Below are 13,873 nucleotides of genomic sequence, written 5' to 3'. Positions count from 1 at the left end.
AGGAGGAGATGACAAACTAGTCATGGTGTGGAAGAGAGCTGCGTGAGTAAAACTGAGCCGTTCGGTGCATCGCTGTCTTTTCATTTCTCTCTTCACGCACACACATGATGAACAGTTAAACGCAAACATGTCAAAAATGACATTTACGATAGTTTTGTCCAACAATTTAAACTTTTTTTTTTTTAATATAATGCTTTTAAGATGCTACAATAATAATATTTTAATACATTTAAATATTAAAGTTTAAAAATAAGGACGTGATGCTAAAAATCGATTTTTAAGTCTGGATACCAGTTGACAGAATGACGTAGATGCCACTTGCGCAAATGCATTACTTATTCTCCTACGCAGATTGTTGTCTTTTTGTTTATAAGAGACAAACAGATACCACACATGCATCCGCACGCAGGCCTTTGAGGCATTATGTGGTATTTCTTTTGTTTTGCAGTTACATAGGTCCAAGCACAGTGTTTGGGTCCAGCAGTAAACTGGCTAATGTGGAACAGTGGAGGTGCGTCATGATTCTGAGGAACCACACGGGAGGTGAGGGGAAAAACGCTGCTCATGGAGATGCTGGATATTGTCTGCAGTTTTGGCATTGTGTGAAGCACATGTGGTGTTCTCTATAAATCTGATTCAGATGTAATGGATGTCGCCTGGTCACCTCATGATGTCTGGCTCGCCTCCTGCAGTGTGGATAACACCATCGTTATATGGAACGCTCGAAAATTTCCAGGTGAAAAGTCCATTTAGATTGGAGGAGTTTGATATATTTGGTAGGGATGCAACCTGAGCTGGTTGAAAATCAATCAATCATGTGACGATACAAGTTAGTTGAAGGGTGGGTTTATATGAATGTGTCTCTGAGGGGAACTGACTGTCTTTAGAAAAGTTTAGATGGTATCTTCTTTTCATCTTGCCTCTGTATTATGCACATTAAAGAAGTGTTCATATGATCAGCGTTGCTTTGTTTACAGCAGAATTGTGTATCATATTGCATCATAAGCTGAGTGAATCATTACATCCCTAATATTTTTGATATGCAATGTCATTAAGTGTGTTTTAAGTGCCCAAATACGTTAATGGCCAAAGTTTCATAAGGGAATTTTATAAAGGTTAAATAAATTCAGTTCTGAATCAAAGCTTCAAATGCTGCATTTTGTATGTGTATGCCACAGAGATTGTGATGACTTTAAAGGGACACACAGGGCTGGTGAAAGGCCTGACGTGGGACCCTGTTGGAAAGTACATCGCTTCCCAGGCAGATGACCATAGCCTGAAGGTCTGGAGGACCATGGACTGGCAGCTGGAGACAAACATCACCAAACCCTTCAGTGAAGTAAGACTTCAGAGTTCAAACTGTTGGCCAGAAATTGTGGTTTTGGCTTGTACTTACTCTTTTGTTTATTTGAGTTGTTTACATGCTTGTGACCCTGTTTTCTCCCTTTTTTTCCCCCTCTTCTCTCTTGTTTTGATTCAGTGTGGCGGCACCACACACGTCCTGAGGCTGAGCTGGTCTCCAGATGGCCAGTACCTGGTTTCAGCTCATGCCATGAATAATTCTGGGCCCACAGCTCAGATCATCGAACGTGACGGCTGGAAGACCAACATGGACTTTGTGGGTCACCGAAAAGCTGTTACTGTGGTGGTTAGTGTTGTTTCAAATCTGTAATATTTCACAGAACAGCAGGCATGGAAATTTCCATAGTAGTTTGTACTAGAAATCATGATTTTTTTAAATTGGCCAAGCTCTAGAATTTGATCCGTGTTTCTTATTGAGTGGTTTATTAATTCCTTTCCATCTCTTTGCAGAAGTTCAATCCTAAGATCTTTAAGAAGAAACAGAAGAATGGTAGTACACCCAAACCCAGCTGTCCGTACTGCTGCTGTGCTGTGGGCAGTAAGGACCGCTCACTCTCAGTATGGGTATGAGACTTCTCTATATCACTCCTTATTTTACCCTTGTTTTCTATTTCTGCAGATTGGTTTGGCACCACTACAATAAAAAAGACTTTTATAAAGGGATATTTCTATCTAAAATTTAATTATAAATTTGTGCAAAATCAAGGGACACTAATAAAATCTTGATTTGCAATTTAAAATATTTTTTTTCTTTTGTAGCATATTTTAAAATGTAATTTATCTCTAATGCAAAGCTGAATTAAGCAACCTTTACTTTAGTCTTTGGTGTCACATGTTCCTTCAGAAATCATTGTAATATGTTGATCTGGTGTTAAAAAGCATTACTTGTTATCAATGTTGAAAACAGTTTTTATGAAAACTACAGATACATTTTTTGCAGTTCTTTGTTGAATAGAACTTTCAAAGGAACAGCATTTATTTGAAGCAAATCGTTTGTAACAATGTAAAAGTCTTTACTGTCACTTTTGATGAATTTGATGCATGCTTTCTGAATAAGAGTATTTTCATTCAAAACAATCTTGCTGACCTCAAACGTTTGTATGGTAGTATAAACAATTTTGTGGTTATGCTCTGCTTAAAACTATTGTTTAATGTTCAATTTAAAACAGAAAACTGACAGGATAAAGCGATAAATCACATCTTACCCATGTTAATGAGTTTTTGTCCTAACCAGCTGCAACCATGGCAATATATTTTGGCATGTACGGCCTCCCACGGTCAAACCTGATTGGTCCAAGGCTCCAAAAAGCTTTGAAGAACTAAATGTGTTCTATGTTCTTATTCTCTTGTTTTCCCAGTATTTGTCTTTCAGTGAGGACAGAAAAATGGCACACATTCATGCAGTGTAAGGGTACGATTTCTGAATGTTAAGGCGATGCACCTTTAATCAGTTATCCTGCTCTTGTTTTTCAGCTCACCTCACTCAAGCGCCCACTGGTGGTCATCCATGACCTCTTTGATAAATCCATTATGGATATTACATGGTAAGAAAACAGCTTTTCTATTTTCCAAGACTATGTAGTGGGGTAAAAGCTTACATGCATGAGAATATTGTGAACGGATCGTATCTTTCAGGACACTCAATGGGCTGGGACTCCTGGTGTGCTCCATGGATGGCACTGTGGCTTTCCTGGATTTCTCGCAGGATGAACTGGGAGATCCCTTGAATGAAGAGGAAAAGGTGGAGAAAATGTGCACACACCAGTGTCAGCATTAAGTATTTAAGGCAACAAATTGAAAAACTGGAATCTCACTTAAGTAGCACGCATTTAGTTAAGTTTTATTTATTTAATAATAATTGAATTGTTTTTGAACCATTTGTTGACATAAGAAAATTGGTTCATTCAGAATGTTAAACTGAATCAAAATTTCCAGTTCTACTTAAAGAGATGCACAAGACATTGTAGGAGAGTGTTTGCTAATTGCCTTTGCCTGCTTAATGCAGTGTGACAAAAACAGCGATGCAGCATTTCAAAAAAAAAAAAAAAGAAATGGCTTGTTACAGGAAAAGCCAAACTGTTTTGAAAACAGCTGAGCTACTGTCACGCTTCTGAAGAATGTAAATGACTTAATAGCTTTGCTACTTTTGGTTAGTTATTCAGCACACACAAACTAACAAGGTGGTGGAAAGACTTGAGTCTTCAAAATAAGATTTCTGTATATCTTTCTGTAGAATGCTATTCATCAGAACATCTACGGAAAGAGTCTGGCCATCACGATGGAGTCCCAACTTTCCAGCACAATCATTGAGAACCCAGAAATGCTGAAGTATCAGCAGGAACGGCAGGGGAACCAGAACCCCATTGGAGCCCAGGGAAGTGGTCCTGAGAACCAGACACCCAAACTCACCAATGTGCTCAACGGAGAGTCCCTGGAGGACATCAGAAAGGTCAGAAGAACAATACACACAGCAGTGCTATATTAACCGGATATGCTGAATGATAATGTGGTAAATAATGATTGGTGGTTACTAGTATTTCCACCTCCAGCCATGGCTGGCTTGCAAGTTTACAAAGTAAGTTTCCTGCTCTGTCAGATATTAAAATCCAAACCATGTCTAGCATAGTTTGTTTGCAGATTTAGGCATTTAAATATATGAAATTAAAATGTTTTATTTGTGACCTTAAGAGTTCAAAAGTGCCCGAATACTTTTTGGGACTAAATGAAATAGCACAATCATACTGCCTGGCCCTAATACGCATAATGAGTGGTTATGTAAAATTGCAATCGTTTACATGCATATTACATGCAAATACATCATGTGTGGGTGTGTGATATTAAGTCATTTGCATACAATTTGCATGCACATCTGCCTGTCTCTCTATAAATCTGTATATGTATGTATCATTTAATTCCATGATGGTTGTTGCATTGTAGTTTAGCGAGCCTGACACTTTCGTCTTTAAACAACATGCTTGCAGGACTGCAGTTATTAACAAATGGCACTTTTTTTTTTGGATTGGGCAGAACCTCTTAAAGAAGCAGGTGGAGACCAGAACCGCAGATGGGAGGAGAAGAATCACACCTCTCTGCATCGCACAGCTCGACACGGGGTAACGAAAGCGCACAAGAACACGTCTAAATTTATCACTCACTTAAACCACACCATACGCTCAGTATCTGAATGTCTCCTTTTACCCAGGGACTTCTCACCAGCGTTGTTCAACAGCGTCCCAATCTTGCCAGGGTCTTCCGCATCGACTCAGCTCACCTCTCAGATCTCTTCAGATTCCAGTACGGCTAACTCGCTTGGCTTGCGACCCTCACATGACCCCACCACCACCTCTCCCAACAAAACTGCGGAAGACAACAAGGACAGGTAGGTGTAAATGTATATGCAAAGTCCCATTTCCCCTCTCTCTCTCTCTCTCTCTCAACCAATACTTTTTAAAAATCTAATTTCTTTTTCTTTCTCTGGTCTCTCTTTTAGTGCAACTGCAGCTGTGAACTCGATCAGTATGAAATCGAATCTTCTATTGACATCTGCCACCAAGATCGAGCCCATGAAAGCGCTGGATTCACGATTTACCGAAAGGTCAAAGGCCACGCCAGGGGTCACTAGCGTACCCCTCACTATAGGCATCACCCCACTTGACAGGTAATAAAGTCTGCATGATAACCGGTGTGTTCTTCTAAACTGAACTTGAAAACAAACTTCAGTTTGTTTGTGGTTCTGTCTCAGGGTAAAAGACAGCAGCTCTGTGAAGGAGCCAAAAGGAAAAGATGAGAGCAGCAGCGACAGTGAGGACAAGATCATGGTGAAATCGCTATCTATGGCCAAGAGGAAGGGAGAGATAGAGGGAGCAGAGGTGGTAGAGAAGAGGAAGAAGGGAAGACCGAGGAAAGATGCCAAAATGATGCCCATATCACAGCCCTTCCCACAGGTGATATTTCTTCTTTTGAAAGATGTCTGCACCCCAAAGTCGATGGATGGGGGCTTGTTCGGATCTTTTCCGAGGGGGTTTTACTGTGTAAACTGTGTAAATGCTAAAGCAAAGTATGCTTTTATTCAAATTCAATTCAAATTCAAATTCAAATTTTATTTGTCACATACATATACATACATAGTACGACATGTAGTGAAATGTATTGTACGACTGTCCTACAAATTGTCCAACAAAATTAAGAAAAACCTCAAGTTTACAAAAATACAAATAGAAAAAGTACAGTAAACATATATACAGAAATAAACTAGCAATAAAATAAAATAGAAAATAGATATGAGAATAAAAATAGATAAGAATAAAAAAAAAAAAAAATAGAAAAAAAAAAAAAGTAAAAAGCACTGCTGCTAAAAATATTTTTAAAATATATAAATATATTTTATTTGATTATTTTTATACATAATTATAGACTACCATTCAACAATTTGAGGTCTGTAATATATATATTTTTAATGAGTTTGAAAGAAGCATCTTATGCTTACCAAGGCTGCATTTATATATCAAAAATACAGTAAAAACTTTTAATATTTTTGAAATATGATTACAATTTTAAATAACTTTTCTGTTTTAAAAAGCAATTTATTTCTGTGAAGGCAATGCTGAATTTTCAGCATCAATACTCCAGTCTTTAGTGTCATATGATCCCTCAGAAATCATTCTGATTTAATGATTAAAGACTTATTGTCAGTTTGGAAAAGAGTTATTCTTTCATGAATCAAAAGTTCAATAGAACTGGATTTATTTGAAATATAAATGTCTATTGTCATTCCTGATTAATTGAATGCATCCTTGCTGAATAGAACTAATTTTTTTTTAAAAACATACTGACCCCAAACTTGTGAAAAGCAGTGCATTTATTTATATATATATATATATATATATATAAAAAAATACATATTATATATAAAAAATGTAAGAGAAATCTATATTAGTCGACTATGGCTTCTATACTATAATCCCTATATCTTTTATTATCTTACTTTCCATTAACTTCATGACCAAGGCACATATGAGACCCTAAGGGTCCTTCATTAGAACCCATGTGATTGATAGGTTTTTTCTCTTGTAGACTCCAGTCTCAGTGGAGAAGGAGCCATCTCGATTGACAACACCTGTAGCGGTGTTAAAACTTCCTACCCCATCCATAAAGAAATCATTCAGCTCTCAGGTATGGCACAAAAACTCTACACCCAAGATATCAGTCCTGTCTGTGCAATTAACGCTTTCGGCAGATCACAATGTGTAATCAGGAAGCTCAAGTAGTATGTCTGTAAGAGTGTTAAATGTAATTCAGTCACAGACTCAATAGCATTGCTGGAGGAAAAACCAGCCTGGTTAATGACCCACGATCTAAATCAGCTAACAATAAAAACAAGGACTGAAATCCACAAAACGTTCTCATTTTGATTTCATGGGGTTTTTAACCTGCGGTTTAGGTGAGCACACATGGCGCCACGTATCTGGAGGTGGAGAACGAGGTCTCTGTAGTGTCTGGAGCTCGTCTCAGTCAGCTCAAATGGAGCAGAGAGGGGCGAGAGTGGGACACACTGCTGCCCAGTCGCATCATCATCGCAACCAGCAGCAGGTGAGCACACAACACACTGGTTTATGTCTGATTTTAATATCTTGAGTAAAAGTAACTTAGTTTCTTTCATCTTTCATAGCGATGTTGTTGCTGTAGCTTGCGAGGACCGCACACTCTCGGTCTTCACTGTGTGTGGACGGAGACTGATTCCATCCATCATGCTGCCTGCCCCCATGTCAGCACTTCATTGCTCGGGACACTTTGTCATGGCGCTGATGGCATCAGCCACACTGTCTGTCTGGTACTGACCCTTCCTCTCTGTTTCTCAATAGAAAAGTCCAGACAAGTCATCTGTTGATTGATGCTTAAAACGTGACTGTATTTGTAACAGGAGTCAGGATGATTTGTGCCTCTTTTTTTTTTTTTAAGCCTAGTGATTATTTACATCGATTCTAAAAGATCTAGATCTGACATGATGTTAAATGGCTGATATTGTTTGTTTGTTTTCTGCAGGGATGTTCAGAAACAGACAGCTTTGGTCAAAAATGAATCTCTGAATCCAATCTTATCAGGTGTGATTTTGTTTTCTTTCTTTAATAAATTAATTAGATCTTCCTCCTTTTTATCTGATCTTTTTTAACCTCAATTGAATCTTCACTAAACTCCACCCCCTTGATTTCTGCCATTTGTTAACAAAGTGATTAAAAAAAAAAAAAAAGAGACTGAATAAGAGCTGAAGCTCATGCTTTTCAGTCAGAGGAAAAGCAATTACAAGTGGCACATAAGTGTATTTAGCAAGGACACGTTGTTTGATCAAAAGTGACAGTAAAGACATTTATAATGCTACAATAGGTATCTATTTCAAATAAATGCTGTAGTTTTAAACTTCCTATTCAAAGAATCTGGGAAATAAAAACAATTGTCTCACGGTTTCCACAACAACTGTTTTCAACATCGATAAGAATAAATGTTCCTTGAGCAGAAAATTAGCATATCAGAATGATTTCTGAAGGATCATATGACACTGAAGACCGCTGAAAGAGTATTGAGTGCTGAAAATTCAGCTTTGCATCACAGAAATAAATTACAGTTTCAAATAAATTCAAATAGAAAGTGTAATTTAAATTGTTGTAATATTTTACAGTATTACTGTTTTTTTTGCTGTGCATTTAAAAATCTTTCGGTACACAAAACTGCTGAATTACATGAAAAGAGCAAAAATGAAGTGAAGCAATAATTTGACGAATGAAATATAAATCAATTGAAATATACTACCTTATCTTTCTCTCACTCCAGGCACAGACACCACAGTAAGTCAGTCTTTTTTGACTCAGCAAGGTGTAGCTGTGGTGTCGTTGTCAAATGGAAAAACATACTGCTTTAACTCGTCGCTGGAGACCTGGTGAGTGATAAACAAACCATGTGTTAAGTTTTAACAACCCAAGCCTATCCGAAGAATTTTCAGGGCCACTATGATTGTCTTTTCTCTCTTCTCTAATAGGAATTTGATCGCAGATAAGCAGGACTCTCTTTTACAGTCCGCAGACTTCCGCAATTGCGTGTCCTCTCAGGATGCTCTGGACTCCATGGGGCCACTGGCCCTAACACAGGGCCGTAATCTAAGGTAACAGCCATTTTAGTACTGTGCCAATGCTGCTTTCTGATTCACAATCACTAAAATTAGCCTTAATACTGATTTGATGAGAATGGGGAAGTCCACACTAAATCTATAATGATAACATAGCAGAACAGTATTGTTGGAATTATTAACTTAAAGAGCTTGAACATTTAAAGGGATAGTCCACCCAAATATTTTGTCATAATTTACTCACCATGTTCCAAAGCTTTATGAACATCTTTCTTCTGTTGAGCATGAAAGATAACACTGTTGCTAGTAGCCATTGACTTCCAGAGTATTTTTTTCCATTGTATGAAATTCAATGGCTTCAAGCTACTTTTCCGTTACCTTCCAATGTATCTTCTTTTCTGTGTATGCTAATATAGTTATCTTTATGGTTATTGGGGGTGAATAGTCCTTAACTGTCTCTCTTTTGTCTGTGTCAGTGTGGGGCGCTTGGCATCTCGCTTGTCTTCGACTCCTCACCACTTGCAGCAGGGAATGACTCTGGCCTTCCTGGAGAACCAGCTCTCCTCTGCCCTCATCCTCCTCTCAGCAAGCGAGTACAGGCACTGGCTTCTCATCTACGCACGTTTCCTCGTAAATGAGGGTGAGTGAGAAGGTGGTCAGCTGGTAACAAGAGTCAAGAGGGTCCATTCAAAGTAAAGCAATAGTTCCCCAAAAATGTCTCAGGTTACATATGTAACCCTGGTTCCCTGTAGGGAACGAGATGCTGCATCGAAAATGCTAGGGGAATGCCTTCAGCGTGACCGCGCTCTGAATACATGTGTAATCTGTCCAATGGAAGGGCGAGACGTCACGGGCGGGTGACGTAATCGACCAGGAAGCATAAAAGCACGTGCAGTGGAACCGGCATCAGCTTTTAGGAATGAAGCAACCGCCGGCAGGGATGCTGGAAGTATGGTCTAGAGACGCAGCGTCTCGTTCCCTTCAGGGAACCAGGGTTACATACGTAACCTGAGACGTTCCCTTCCAGGAACTCGAGCTGTGTCGAAAAAGATGCCCACGCCACCAGACTTCCAAGTACCTGCCCTGTGTGTATCCCTCAGGAGCACAGCGAGGGCGAGAGAAAAAGGGCCACGAGTGGCTAAAATAGTCGGGCCTGTGTCCCAAAGGCCAACTTCTGAGAAGTGAGTCTTGTTCCCCAAGAAGGGGGAGAGCAGAGGACTCAAGGCTATGGAATAGCATCCTGATCCACCACATAGCAGAAGCTCTCTGGCCGTAGGCCTCAGCCTCTGGAGGAAACATGTATTAGGGGGTGCCTACCCATTGAGAGGCCACAGAGAAGGGCGCGGTAGGCCGATAAAGCCGCCACGTAAACCTTCAGGGTGGAGTGGGTTACTCCTGCGGAGAAACGGGCCTGCAGGAACTCCAGCAGTGTACCAATCGAGCAGTTAACTGGGTCGAGGTGGCGGTCTCCGCACCATGAAGTTACAAGTTTCCTCGTAGAGGGAGCTCTGGATTGGAGGATGGTCTCAGCAACCTCGGTTGAGAGACCGGAAGCTATGAGCTGTGCCTCCTCAGAGGCCACACCCACAGCTTCCACAGCTCAGGGCGAGGGTGGACAATAGTGCCCCCCGCCTGTGAGAGGAGCTCTCTCCTGACAGAAATCTCCCATGGAGAGCCGTCGAGGAGAGAAATCAGGTCCGAGAACCATACTCGGCCCGGCCAGAACAGTGCTACCAGTAGTAGACTAACCTCGTCCTGGCGCACTCTCGCCAGAACTCCCGGGAGCAGAGTGATCGGGGGAAAGGGGTACAGACGAAGCCTTAGCCAAGTCTGTACCATAGCATCCAGTCCCGGTGGAGCTGGATGACCCCGGGCCTCGGCCCCTGCCTCGACAGGATGTCCGCTCCCATATTGAGATACCCAGGGATACCCAGTCCTCGGACTTGATCTGAAATACTTACCTGTTTGAGTTTTGAGCATCTTGAACTTCAGTCTGCTGACTGAGCGGTTCAACTGATGCAGATCTAAAATGGGACGCAACCCTCCATCCTTCTTGGGAACTATGAAGTACCGGCTGTAGAACCCGGACTCTCTTTCGTGAGGAGGGACCACCTCGATGGCCTCCTTCCTCAAGAGAGTGTCTATTTCCTGTTCCATGACCAGAGCCTGCTCGGGGCCCACCGACGTGGGAATCACCCCGTTGAAAGGCTGCGGCGGAGCGCCAAACTAAATACGATAGCCTTTTTCTAAAGTACGCAGGACCCGCTGAGACACATTGGCAGTAGTTTCCAGGCTGCCAGATGGTCTACTAAGGGAACCAGTCTCTCGAGACTGCCCTCTGATGTACTCCGAGCTGCTAGCTCGGTGTCCTGAAGCAGTTGACCGGCAGGAGTCGGGCAAACCAGGAGCTCTAGAGACCCCCTCAGGGGTGGCGAGCTTCTCAGCTCCGCTACGTTTTCCGGGTGGAAGTGACTGAGAGAAGCGCTCGCTGGAGCCAGCTGCGCCCTGGAACTCTGGCAAGGTTGGCAGACTGGTCTCCCGAGGGCACTGGGGGGGAGATGGACACTGTATAATGAGATGTAACCCGCTCTTCCCCAGAGGGGCCTGCCCTCGTAAACCCTGCCTTTTTTTATTTATTTATTTTTTATTTTTTTTTCACGCTCGTCAGGGCTTCTTGGCCGAGGACCTCTTAGGGTAAAGTACGGTCCGCAGATCCGGCTTAGTCCTAGAGGTCCCTGACCCAGAGTGTTTGCCACCTTGGCCCCGCCGTGGGGGTGCGCGAGTAGCAACGAGAGTGCGCGAGAGTTTTGTGCCTCTCTGTATGAGGAGCTGGCACACGGCGAGGGCTGCTCCCGCCCAGCAACCCCCAGAGCTAGAGATCGGCGAGGGAGGAACCGCTGGAACGCCACCGCTTGTATACGGGCCTCCTGGTACCTGTCGACGACGGAATTGATGGCGTCGCCGAACAGGCCAGAAGGTGCAAGAGGGGCGTCTCAATGTCAAATAGGGTAAACCACAGAGGCCAGCAATTCTACGGAGCTCAGAAATAGCAGATTTGAGCTTCTATCCCTCATCTAGCTCTTTAAGCAGGTACGTCGGCTTGGTACGCCTGTAACACCGCCATGGTGTGCAGACACACACCAGCCTGATCTGCACCCGCATACCCCTTGCCCACCAACGCTGAAGTTGTGCACAGTGTCTTGGTGGGCGAGGTCGGAGCCTTCAGACGCTGCACCAGGGGACAGATAGCTCACGAGCGTCTGTTCCACCTGGGGCATTGCTTCTGATATGAATGAGAATGACGTAATGCCTCAGCAATGCGCGCTGCAACAGCGAGCTCTCACTCAAAGGGGGAAGAACCGCACCGCTGGCTTCCAGCCCCGAGCGAGAGCGCTAGATCTGGGGAATGCAGAGGGAGATAGGGCGAACCCGTCTCCAACCCATCTGCCAGATCCATGTTGCGATCCCCGCGATCTCACTCGCCGCAGTGCTTCGGCAGAAGTGGGACCGGCACCGCGAGGAACGCTAGTGAAAGCTCACTCTAAGCAGACGCAGTGACAAACGCTCACAAAGCGGGCAGTCAGCTCCCTCGAGAACTGACTCTGCGTGCTCTGCTCTCAAGCAGACCACACACGGACTGTGTATCCCCCAGCAGTGATGTAACGTTTGCAGGGAGGAACATACAGCCTGTAATGTGATCTGCTCTCGCCCAAGTGCTTGCACACATTGTGGAGCTTATTTCAAGTGATTGTGTAGGGACAAACAACACTAAATAAGACTCACAACACAGATCGACAGACACACACACACACACACACACACACAGAGTAGCGGTTGCTGAATGACAAAAAGCTGATGCCGGTTCCACCGCACGTGCTTTTATGCTTCCTAGTCGATTACGTCACCCGTCCGTGACGTCTCGCCCTTCCATTGGACAGATTACACATGTATTCAGAGCGCGGTCACGCTGAAGGCGTTCCCCTAGCGTTTTCGATGCAGCTCGAGTTCCTGGAAGGGAACTACAAATTTGCTGAATTTATTCACCCTCAGGCCATCTCAGACGGAGATGAGTTTTTTGCTTAATCGGAGCAGATTTACAAAAGCTCTGTGTGTATCCATGCAGGTTATGAGCAGAGGTTAAGGGAACTATGTCAGGATTTACTAGGACCAGTTCACAAATCCAGCAGCAGCTCCTGGGAGCCGACAGTCCTGGTATGATTTTTTATTTATTTTTTGGAACCTCATTACAGATTGATGTACAGAATTATTGGTTGTGTTGTTGAATTTACCGATTAAACCAAACATGTCTTTCAAAACCATTTTCAAAGCTTGCTCTGTCTTCTGTGTCTATTTCAGGGACTGAGAAAGAGGGATCTGTTGACAGAGGTGTTGCCTGTGATTGGTCAGAACTTGCGTTTCCAGAGACTCTTCACTGAGTACCAGGATCAGCTCGAATTGCTGCGTTTGAAATAGCACTTCACCTTTGACTTATTGATGTTTCACCCCTGACCCCTTCCTGGCCTGTACATGTTCTAACGGTCTGCCGTAGCTTTACTGACAGCACTATCTTTAAGCAGACATGGACACTAATAAAAATGGACAAAAATAACAATGCTTTTTTTTTTTTTTTTAAGAATTGATTTGTTAAATACATTAATTATGTTTGTAAACTTTGTGCCGGTGGTAGGAAAGAGGAAAGGATGGATGAACTCACATTTTGGGATAATTTTGATGAAGCACAAAGTTTGCATGGCAGTCATCTTAAAACTGGACATTTTTACTTCTAAACTCTAAAAGTTGCTGTAAGTGGTGATCACTCTCCTTCCGCCTTCCTTTTGTCTTTCAGTTCTTAATTGTACAGCCACTTGTCATTTATTTGTAAATGTTTGTAAAAGGCAATTTCATTTTTCTCCGTTTTCTATAAAATGAAGAAAATGGTAATCCTTCAATTAAAAAAGGAATAAACAATTTACCAAATCCGTTGCTCCTTTCTTTCTCGTATGTCTTATTCACTTCTGGTGATTTATTTGCTGGTGCTACAAACTTACTAACATCAGGGCATTTTTATTCGTGGTATGTAGTACTACCTTGTTTTGGGCAGGTGGTGGTAGTAGAGATCTGACTGTTTCCACAGGGTAACAAGAAAAAGATTGTTTGGCAAGAAAGGAAAAGCACTGTTTGTAAACTTTTTTTTTTTTTTTTTTTTAGGAACTACAGCATGGTTTAAGTTGGTAGAAATATAACCTGAATCCTGATAAGTGTGATCCATGACTGCACTTATTTGAGCAAAAAAGAAAAAACAACAGTAAAAGCAGTAATACTGTAAAATATTTTATTTACATTATCTGTTGTCTATTTTGATGTTAAAATTATTTATTCTTGTGATGGCAAAGC

At 42.2% G+C, this 13,873-nt stretch overlaps 1 protein-coding gene across 1 annotated transcript in view; it reads left to right on the top strand.

The window, feature by feature from the left end:
* Positions 1-13,462, top strand: part of LOC306871791 (protein HIRA-like) — a 14,866-nt gene extending 1,404 nt beyond the window's left edge. Inside the window, exons 4-25 of the mRNA XM_079419956.1 lie at positions 1-42; positions 449-543; positions 641-736; positions 1,179-1,339; positions 1,481-1,648; positions 1,813-1,926; positions 2,836-2,906; positions 2,998-3,103; positions 3,596-3,811; positions 4,390-4,475; positions 4,565-4,741; positions 4,853-5,020; positions 5,105-5,306; positions 6,436-6,534; positions 6,803-6,951; positions 7,031-7,192; positions 7,405-7,463; positions 8,188-8,293; positions 8,393-8,515; positions 8,956-9,119; positions 12,603-12,691; positions 12,836-13,462. The exon at positions 1-42 is cut by the window's left edge and continues 49 nt beyond it. Coding sequence (XP_079276082.1) covers positions 1-42; positions 449-543; positions 641-736; positions 1,179-1,339; positions 1,481-1,648; positions 1,813-1,926; positions 2,836-2,906; positions 2,998-3,103; positions 3,596-3,811; positions 4,390-4,475; positions 4,565-4,741; positions 4,853-5,020; positions 5,105-5,306; positions 6,436-6,534; positions 6,803-6,951; positions 7,031-7,192; positions 7,405-7,463; positions 8,188-8,293; positions 8,393-8,515; positions 8,956-9,119; positions 12,603-12,691; positions 12,836-12,952 — 2,770 coding nt within the window. The 3' untranslated portion in view covers positions 12,953-13,462. The remainder of the gene's footprint in view (positions 43-448; positions 544-640; positions 737-1,178; positions 1,340-1,480; positions 1,649-1,812; positions 1,927-2,835; positions 2,907-2,997; positions 3,104-3,595; positions 3,812-4,389; positions 4,476-4,564; positions 4,742-4,852; positions 5,021-5,104; positions 5,307-6,435; positions 6,535-6,802; positions 6,952-7,030; positions 7,193-7,404; positions 7,464-8,187; positions 8,294-8,392; positions 8,516-8,955; positions 9,120-12,602; positions 12,692-12,835) is intronic.
* Positions 13,463-13,873: the final 411 nt, after the last annotated feature.

This window comes from Barbus barbus, assembly GCF_936440315.1.
Source record: "Barbus barbus genome assembly, chromosome: 6".
NCBI classification, from domain to species: domain Eukaryota; kingdom Metazoa; phylum Chordata; class Actinopteri; order Cypriniformes; family Cyprinidae; genus Barbus; species Barbus barbus.
This window is presented reverse-complemented; position numbering and strand designations above follow the sequence as displayed.